Source organism: Typha latifolia, chromosome 14 (genome assembly GCF_019914945.1).
Source record: "Typha latifolia isolate L0001 chromosome 14, TyphaL0001v2, whole genome shotgun sequence".
Classification (NCBI taxonomy): Eukaryota; Viridiplantae; Streptophyta; class Magnoliopsida; order Poales; family Typhaceae; genus Typha; species Typha latifolia.
In genome coordinates, this window is record NC_133099.1 from 5,301,688 (window position 1) to 5,311,024 (window position 9,337).

At 39.2% G+C, this 9,337-nt stretch overlaps 1 protein-coding gene and 1 pseudogene across 1 annotated transcript; both read left to right on the plus strand.

Moving 5' to 3' along the window:
• Positions 1 to 3,631: 3,631 nt before the first annotated feature.
• LOC140801071 (auxin-responsive protein SAUR50-like) lies at positions 3,632 to 4,234 on the plus strand (annotated as a pseudogene).
• Positions 4,235 to 8,341: 4,107 nt separating this feature from the next.
• On the plus strand, positions 8,342 to 8,852 carry LOC140801142 (auxin-responsive protein SAUR50-like). Its single transcript, XM_073156148.1, has one exon. It carries the CDS (start codon positions 8,429 to 8,431, stop codon positions 8,723 to 8,725), a length of 297 nt encoding a protein of 98 aa, XP_073012249.1. The 5' UTR covers positions 8,342 to 8,428; the 3' UTR covers positions 8,726 to 8,852.
• The last annotated feature ends 485 nt before the right edge of the window (positions 8,853 to 9,337 follow it).

A 9,337-nucleotide genomic window follows, 5' to 3' on the forward strand; every position in this document is an offset into this window, starting at 1 on the left:
CCATATGATTGAAAAGCTTAAGAGGTGTGTGCATTAAGAGAAGCGTTAGATGGGATATGCTCTCTTTTACTAGAAGTACTTCAGAGGAGACGTGGCTCATTAATGGTTCATAACCAAAACATTAGTGAACAAATCAAACCAAGACTCACCATAGAGAGCAGCACAAATTAATAAAATTGATGATTGAAACTTATGCAAGTTTAAAGTGCTCATGGCGTTCAGTGTTGAAAGTATATCTCTACGGAAAATGATAATCATTAAACTTATTTCTTGTTTTGAGTTCAGTATTGTTGTTATTATTCATGATTGAAACGTATCAACATTGGAATTTGTCACATGTAAGATGATATTGACATTTATCGCTCCAGGATATCGTAGTGTGCTGAATATCAGAATCTATTCCGCTGAATTTGTCTACACAAGTTATGCTGTATCTCTGGTGTAGAATGCTTCTGCTGTTTTAGAATTATTTCGTTCTGGAAAGCTGGATTAATTTATGTAGTATTGAGAACAACTGCAGAATTCTGCAGCAAAGTAGCAGTCACTCTTGTTTTAAGAAAATGTATTTTAGCAGTGGTTTTGGCCATCTGACTTCTCTATAGCACGGTTGACATGTGCTGCTAAAGAATGTAACGGTTCAATTATCATCACCAAACGCCTCTTTTCCTGTGGTTCCGAACTGCCATTGACGAGTACGATATAACTTCCCCTTGAATATCCACCCGGACAAATTTAATGACTTTCTAAATTTGATAAATATGGTCAATGGTAGGGGTGAACACCAATCGACTGGGTAATTGCCCATCTTAATGACTGCTTTAAGTGGATTTCCTCCACCTCTATTAAAATTTATAGGTAATAAAATGTCTAGACACATATATGTATCTAAATCCTAGGCAATGATATCACTAATTTGCTTAAATAAAAGCGTAAGAAATATTAAAAAAATAAAAGCAAAGATGGACGCCAAGATTTTAACGTGAAAAAACCCAAACGAGAAAAAAATCACAGATTCAAACTCGGATCAAAATCAATCACTAGAATAGTAGCAGTTACAAGACTGACTCACAAAACAATCCGTCGATTCAAACAATTTTGTTCCTTTCAGCCTTGCTCGCTAGAATCTATGATTCACCACTTTTCGTGATTGATATCCAACCTCAGTAGCCATCAAGATTGATCTTTCGTCTAGATAGCCCTTAAGACGAAAAATTAAGCATTGTAGAAGAGTAGAAACTTGTTGGTTGAAGAAACGATGTAGCCTCAAAAGTTCTCCTTCAAATTCCTTCACTCAATTCCCTAGAGTTAGGGCATCACAATATTTATATATGATCTTCAAGATAGAGCCAAATCCAAGTCTTATCTAAACTCACGAAAGTTCAAAAATTACAAACTTCGTAGGTGCGTTCAAATGGCCTGACTTGATCTTAGGTGTGCTCGAACGGGCCTAAGTGCATTCGAACACAGTGGCTTGATATTCACAGGTTGCATTCAAACGACTAAGACTGCGTTCGAATGCGCATAAAAACAACACTTACTATCTGTGCGAACGCCTGCGCTCGCGTTCGAACGCGCTTGTGAATGCTAGTTATTATCTGTGCGAACAATTGTGCTCATGTTCGAACACGCTTTTGAACGCTACTTTCTGTCTGTGCAAACGCACTATGAACGCGAAAATTTTTCTCCTTTGATCTTAAAATTCTTCAAACAAATATTTTCTAAACTTGTATAAATGATCATGTACATGTATAAAAATACTTAAAATATTTTGTACATAATTGTCAACACTAAAAAGCTAACAATAGATGTAACAACTGTGTGGCTAACAACCTAATAAAGTATATTTTAGCCAAATGGGTTTCTATAGTGTGGCATGATCCACCTCTGGAATTCTACTTTAACCTAGTTTTCTATTATAGTGGTTGTAGTTACTTGCGAGTAAACACTATTTTCTTGTACGTAGAAAGTTCAGTTCCATCTAAAACTCCACAATTATCATATTGGAAGAAAAAAGTATTCTTTCTTAGCTACATAACAAGAGTACTGTCCTTGATAATCTCAAAGGGTTATTGAAAAACCCCTAGACACAAGTATGTATATAAATCCTAGGCAATGATATCATTCGTTCGTTTAAGTAAAAGTTTGAAGAAATATTAAAAAGGAAAGCAGAGATGAACGCCAAGATTTTAACGTGGAAAAACTCAAACGGGAGAAAATCACGGATGCAAACTCGGATCAAAAGCAATCACTAAAATTGTAGCAGTTACAAGACTGACTCATAAAACAACCCGTCGATCCAAACGACTTTGTTCCTCTCAGTTTTGCTCGCTAGAATCCACGGTTCACTATTTCTTGTGATTGATGTCCAACCTTAGTAGCCTTCGAGATTGATCTTTCGTCTAGGTAGCCCTTAAGACGAAAGATTAAGCTTTTTAGAAGAGTAGGAACTTTTTAGTTGAAGAACCGATGTAGCCTCAAGAATTCTCCTTCAAAATTACTTTTTCAACCACCCTAGAGTTAGGGCATCACAATACTTATATATGATTGCCAAGATAGAGCCAAATCAAAGTCTTATCCGAACTCACGAAAGTCCAAAAATTATAAACTTCTTTGGTGCGTTCAAATGGCCTGACTTGATCCCATGTGCATTCGAACGGGCCCAAGTGCATTCGAACGCAACAGCCTGAATTTCACAGGTTGCGTTCGAACACGTTTGTGAACGCAGCTCTCGGTCTGTGTGAATGTATGAGCCCGCGTTCGAACGCGCTTATGAACGCAGCTCTCGGTCTATGTGAACACGTGAGCCCACGTTCGAACGCGCTTCTAAACGCAGCTCTCAGTCTATGTGAACGCGTGACTCCGCATTCGAACGCGCTTGTGAACGGAGCTCTTGGTCTGTGTGAACACATGTACTCGCGTTCGAACGCGCTTGTGAACGCGGTGTGAACGCGGTGTGAACGCAATGTGAACTTATAAATTTTTCTCCAATAATCTTGCAATTCTTCAAAACAGATATTTTCTAGACTTGTATAAAAGCTCATATATATATATAAATACACTTAGAATATTTTGTACGCTTAGAATATCATTATCAGAATGAATTGTATAATTAAGCCCGTAAATAAGCCTGGTACTTGGTAGGACAATGGCACGCAGCATCAAGGGACACAGAGCTGCTCGTAGTGTTCAGATAAGGAGAGGTCCCCAAGCTTCCCAATTGGCAATGGTCCCAAAACTACGCACGTTGCTTGCCGGAGAGAATTCTGGGTTCACATCGCAAACTATTCAGACAAGAAACAATTAGTTGGCGAGTCCATTCACCAAGACAATGGTTGGTACATTTGGGCCCTTAGATCCTGGCCGTGGTGTGGGACCTGTCACATCTATATGATCTACTTTGTCAATTTGAGATGGCAGAAGGCCAGTACGACACTTAACCTCAAGACTCTAGATATCATTTATCCAAGATAAGATGAGATCTTGTAAAGTTTGACACTAGATTGATTGGTATAATGTCGTTCCACCTGTCCCCACACACATGGCTTTGTCTCTGCTTCTCTAGATCTGTCATTCCTTCTCCCGTATATATATACACACCCCCATCATCTCTCGTTCTAACTCCCCACCATCTTCCTAACTCTATTTTGCTTCAAACGTTACAGCCTTCTACAGCTCTTAATAAAAGCCAGTAGTAAAGCAACACTTGACCCTCGAAGAATGGCTACATTGCTACAGAGCAAGCTCTTTTAATCTGCAGGCTTGAAGCAGGTCCTGAAGCGCTGCTCGAGCCTTGGAAGGAAACAGCATTGCTTGGACGTGCCCAAAGGCCACTTTGCCGTCTATGTTGGAGCGAACAGGAGCAGATTTGTTGTTCCGATCTCCTATCTTGCCCAGCCGGAGTTCCAGTCCCTCCTCCGCTACGCCGAGGAAGAGTTTGGCTTCGATCACATCATGGGTCTTGCTATCCCGTGCGAGGAGGAGACCTTCCTCTCCCTCACTTCTTCCCTCCGCTGACACTCTAGAACAGGCCTTCTTTTTTCTCTTCGTTTTGTTTCTTACTCTGCACTTCTTGAAGATTACTCACAGCAACCGATTAGAGTTCTTGTGGATTATACTTGTATATGAAGAAGTACCGAGGACTAATTCTTCAATTTTTTGTTAATACCTCTGTTTCTTACCGACTTTTAAGGTTGTTACTGGAAATATACTATTCATCTAAATTTTGTTGCAAAAAGCCCAGAATTACTTTTGGGGGTTACGAGTGAGTGATCCAATCTATTTAGGCATTTCTTTTTTATGAAATTGATTGAATATTAAGAGATAAACCAAGAGCTTCACCAACGGCCTACATTAACAGAATTACTTGAATACGTTCAGATCAAATTAGAACTTATAATAAGTTGAATTAGAAACTGGACAAAATTACTTTAGAACCAACAACCGTATTACCAGTGTATAGATGTTGTGCTTAATGACAATGGGTGGACTGTAGCGGAAGCAATCCCAATGCCCACAAAGTTCTTCAAAAGAATAGTAAATAATAAATGCAATCCAATTTAGGAAAACTCAAATATGATGTTAATGATATAGAAATAACAATTAAGGACTTCTAAACAAGTATGAGAACTAGTATTGCAAATAATCATAGAGAATAAAGAGAATAAAAAGAATAAAGAGAGAAACGAGATTTATGTGGTTCGATGATATTCCAATATCTACTGGGCGGAGCAAAACTTCAATCCACTAATCAAATCCAAGTATAAATTATTTTGTCAACTCTAATCTCCCTCAATACAATAGTAATTTTTTCTCTTAGATTTTCTCTCTTTTATTATAACCCTAAAATCCCAACCTATCTATTTATAGGGCCGACTTGATGCTAAAGAAAATCCACAGAGTGTTTAAATGCTCATAGGCTCGTTCAAATGCTTGCAGAATGCCAATCTAGAACGCAAAAGGGAGTTTGAACGCCTATAGACCCGTTCGAATGCCTATAGTGTGCAATTCTTCTCAAACTTAGGCATCCCCATGGCCTATTCGAATGCCCCAGCACATGGAGTTTGGAATATGAGCTAAACTTCAATAATTCTTCCCCTTGGTAGAATAATCAAGACTTCAAACAAATTTCTCTCCATAACTGGAAAGTGAAATATCTCCTTCCAAAAATTTTCTCAAATGAAATCAGACATCGATGTGCTTTAATCCCAAGTTGTGGGTCGCTTTAATCTGCTATTTCCATAACTCACTTATGGCAGGCCATGAAGGGACGTTCATGATCTACAAGAGACTAACCCAAAATTATATTTTGGTTGGGGTGAAAAAGGGGGTGCAAGCTTAAATTCAAGCCTATGAATTGTGTCAACATGCTAAGGCAGAATCGACAAATTGGCAGGTTGATGTAACCACTACCTTTCAAACAAGATCTAAGAGGATGTGGTGATGGACATTGTTGAAGGGCTACCTCATGTTAGAGGACACTTTGTTAACATGGTTTTGGTCGACCGATTGACAAAGAATGTACACTTTTCAGCACTATCACACTCATACATCACTAAGAAAGTTGCTAAAAGTTTTGTGAAGGATGTGGCCCGATTTCATGGGATGCCTAAGTCCATTATTTCAGATAGTGACCTAGTCTTCATGAATCACTTTTTGCAAGAATTATTCAATCAGAAAGGAACTAAGGAACTAAATTCAAGATGATCTCGGTATATCATCTTCAAACCTATGGGCAATCCGACGTGTTAAATCACTGCCTTCAAAGTGGGTGATTGGGTCTATGTTTGCCTCTAACAGTATGAGCAAGTATCGATGTAGCCTATTCCAATTTATTAGCCCACTTTTTCTTTGATCCATTTCAAATCCAATAGAAGGTGGGAGCACTCACTTATAGGCTAGACTTGTTTGAGAAATCATGAGTTCACTTGTTCTTCCACTTGTCTAGCTTGAGAGCCCGAGCTAAATTGGTGGAGTCGATAGCATTGAAATTGCCCGAGCCTAAGTCCAAGGAGATTAAGCCCACATCATTGAAGGTCTTAGCATGAAGAATGATCATATATGATGGAAGATTGGTAATAGAAGTGTTGGTGAGCTGCTTAGGTCATACTTCAAATTAAGCAACATGGGAGCTCGAGATGACTATGATAGACCGTTTCCCTAATTTTTCACTTTGAGGATAAAGTAAGCGAAAGCGTGATGGAGTGATGTGATTCAGGTTAGACTGAACCCACCTCATGGATATTCGACTCATAGCTTGAGTCACTTATCTAGCTAATTAATGCGTGACTTAAGTGACTCAAGCTATGAGTCACGCATTATTACCATCTGAACCATTCACCATAGCCCCACCACATTCTGGACTCTATTAGAGACCTGCAACTCGACCTCTAGCCATCTTACTCAAGATCATCTCCACCTACCTTCCTATATACGATCTGAATTTGAGAATGGCATGAATATAGAAAATGTAGATTATAAGGTTAAAGAATGAACATATATGGTTTCGTAATTTTTCAGTATCGGATAAATATTTGATGAATATTCTTCATCGACTATGCAGACTATGTTTGTGCACCAAATCTTGAGTTGGTAGCCTAGATCAATTCATAGCAACAACTAGGTCTATGGTTGGGGAGAATCGGGATTGAAGAGCATGCTTATCTCCGGTCTTTGACAAGACATACAAGCGGAAGTGAAGACCACCAATTCACAAACTTTCTAGAGGCCTTCACCACTGCTCAGTTGATATAGGAGAAGTTGAGAAAGATTCAAATTACGTCAAAGAGTATTCTCATTCGAATTACGTCAAAGAGTTTTCTCATTCGAATTATGTCAAAGAGTTGCTGGACAAAATTGGAGGTGAGGGATGCACACGGGTAGCCTATGACCACACCTGTCGCACCGGTTGGCATGCGAGGACAACTAGCATTTGCACGGCCCAGCGGCTCTTTTTAGAAGTTAGTGGACCTTCAAAGGCCCCTGGATGATATTTCACTCAAGCCTAGGTTGAAGATCAAAGAACAAAAGGGCTATATTTTTATTGTGTTAAAAAAGTTTATAATATGACACAAATGTGCTCAAGCGGTTGCTACGGTGATTGTATTGAGTAAGGCAGATGAAGACAATGTTGCTAAACTAAAGAAGGCATATGTGGATGAAAATATCGTTATTCAAGGACCACTAGAGAACAGCTAGGAAGTCCAAGCTAAAATTTATTTCCATGACTTCGCCGAATCCATCGCAGCAACGACTACTCTTTGAATTGATGGCACTATTAAAAACTATGTCATACGGATACTTACTGATACTAGAAGCACGCATAACTTTTTTGGATGAACGGCCGGTCCAGAGGACACATAACTACATTGAGAAATTTATCATCTCACATCTATTATAAATATAACAAAATAGAAAAAAAAAACACAAACAGTAAGTCATCTTCAATGGTGATAGTATCCTTCATCTCAGAAACCTACAATTACGCTTTATTCTACTTCTCCCCGCCTTTGAGGCCCACCCAGTAAATGGAGATATTATTAATATGATTAACAATATCCAACAGTTGCTTTGGCTTAGTAGTATTAGAAGTCCTACTATTTCTCTCCAACCAAATAGTGCTTAGACAGGGTGTATAGTGATGTATATATGTATCTGCTACTGCTGTTACCCACCAGTAAAAGAGCTATTTTTCTTGTACGTAGAAAGTTCCATTCTATCTGACTCGACACTTGTTATATTGAAAGAAGAAAATATTCTTCATTAGTTACATAACAAGAGTACTGTACTCCATAATCTCAGAGGGTTATCACTATCAGAGTGAATTGTAAAATTAAGCCAGTAAATAAGCATGGTACCTGGTAGGACAATGGCGCGCAGCATCAAGGGACACAGAGCTCCTCGTAGTGATCAGATAAGGAGAGGTCACCAAGCTTCCCAATTGGCAATTGGGTCCCAAAACTACCCACGTTGCTTGCCGGAGAGAATTCTGGGTCCACATCGCAAACTATTCAGACAAGAAGCAATTAGTTGGCGAGTCCATTCACCTAAACAATGGTTGGTACATTTGAGCCCTTAGATCCTGGCCGTGGTGTGGGCCCTTACGATCTACTTGGGCAATTTGAGATGGCCGAAAGCCAGTACGACACTTAACGTCAAGGCTCTAGATTTCATTTATCCAAGATAAGATGAGATCTAATATTTGACACTAGATTGACTGGTATAAAGTCGTTCCACCTTCTGTCCCCACACACATGGCCTTGTCTCTGCTTCTCTAGATCTGTCACTCCTTCTCCCGTATATATATATAGACCCTCATCAACTCGTTCTAACTCCCCACCATCTTCCTAACTCTATTTCTTGCTTCAAACGTTACAGCCTTCTTCATCTCTTAAGAAAAGCCAGTAGTAAAGCAACACACGACCCTCGAAGAATGGCTACATTGCTACAGAGCAAGCTCTTTCAATCTGCAGGCTTGAAGCAGGTCCTGAAGCGCTGCTCGAGCCTTGGAAAGAAACAGCATGGCTTGGACGTGCCCAAAGGCCACTTTGCCGTCTATGTTGGAGCGAACAGGAGCAGATTTGTTGTTCCAATCTCCTATCTTGCTCAGCCGGAGTTCCAGTCCCTCCTCCGGTACGCCGAGGAAGAGTTTGGCTTCGATCACAACATGGGTCTTGCTATCCCGTGCGAGGAGGAGACCTTCCTCTCCCTCACTTCTTCCCTCCGATGAAATTCTGCAACAGGCGTTCTTTTTTCTCTTAGTTTTGTTTCCTACACCGATTATAATTCTTGTGGATTATACTTGTACATGTAGTAGTAGGTAGTATGGAGGACTAATTCTTCAAATTTTTTGTTAAGATCTCTGTTTGTTACCGACCTTTATTTTGGTTGCCCGGAAATATGCTATTCATCTAAATTTCTATTTAGGGGTAAACCAAGAGCTTCGCCAAGGGCCTCCATTAACAGTGTTTAATGGACTTGAATACATGAAGATCAAATTATAACTTAAATCAGTTGAATTAGAAACTGGACAAAATTACTTTAGAAGAACCAACATCCGTAATACCACAGTTGCTTATGCGCGAATCAATGTGACAGAGGATCTTGAAGTGGTAACCTATCAGAACCAAATTGGTTCGAATTAAGTTTTAGCCAGAAGTGATTGAATTACGGACAAGAAAGAAAAAAAGAAGTCTTGTTCTATAATTTTAGGGCAAATATTCGATAATCTTAATTTTATTAGCCCATAATCTGGGCAATTAGATATGATCATAAGGGATGAAAATCATTTATTCACGCAACAGATGTCATGATTAGTAAATGGTGATTTGTGAACAAAATA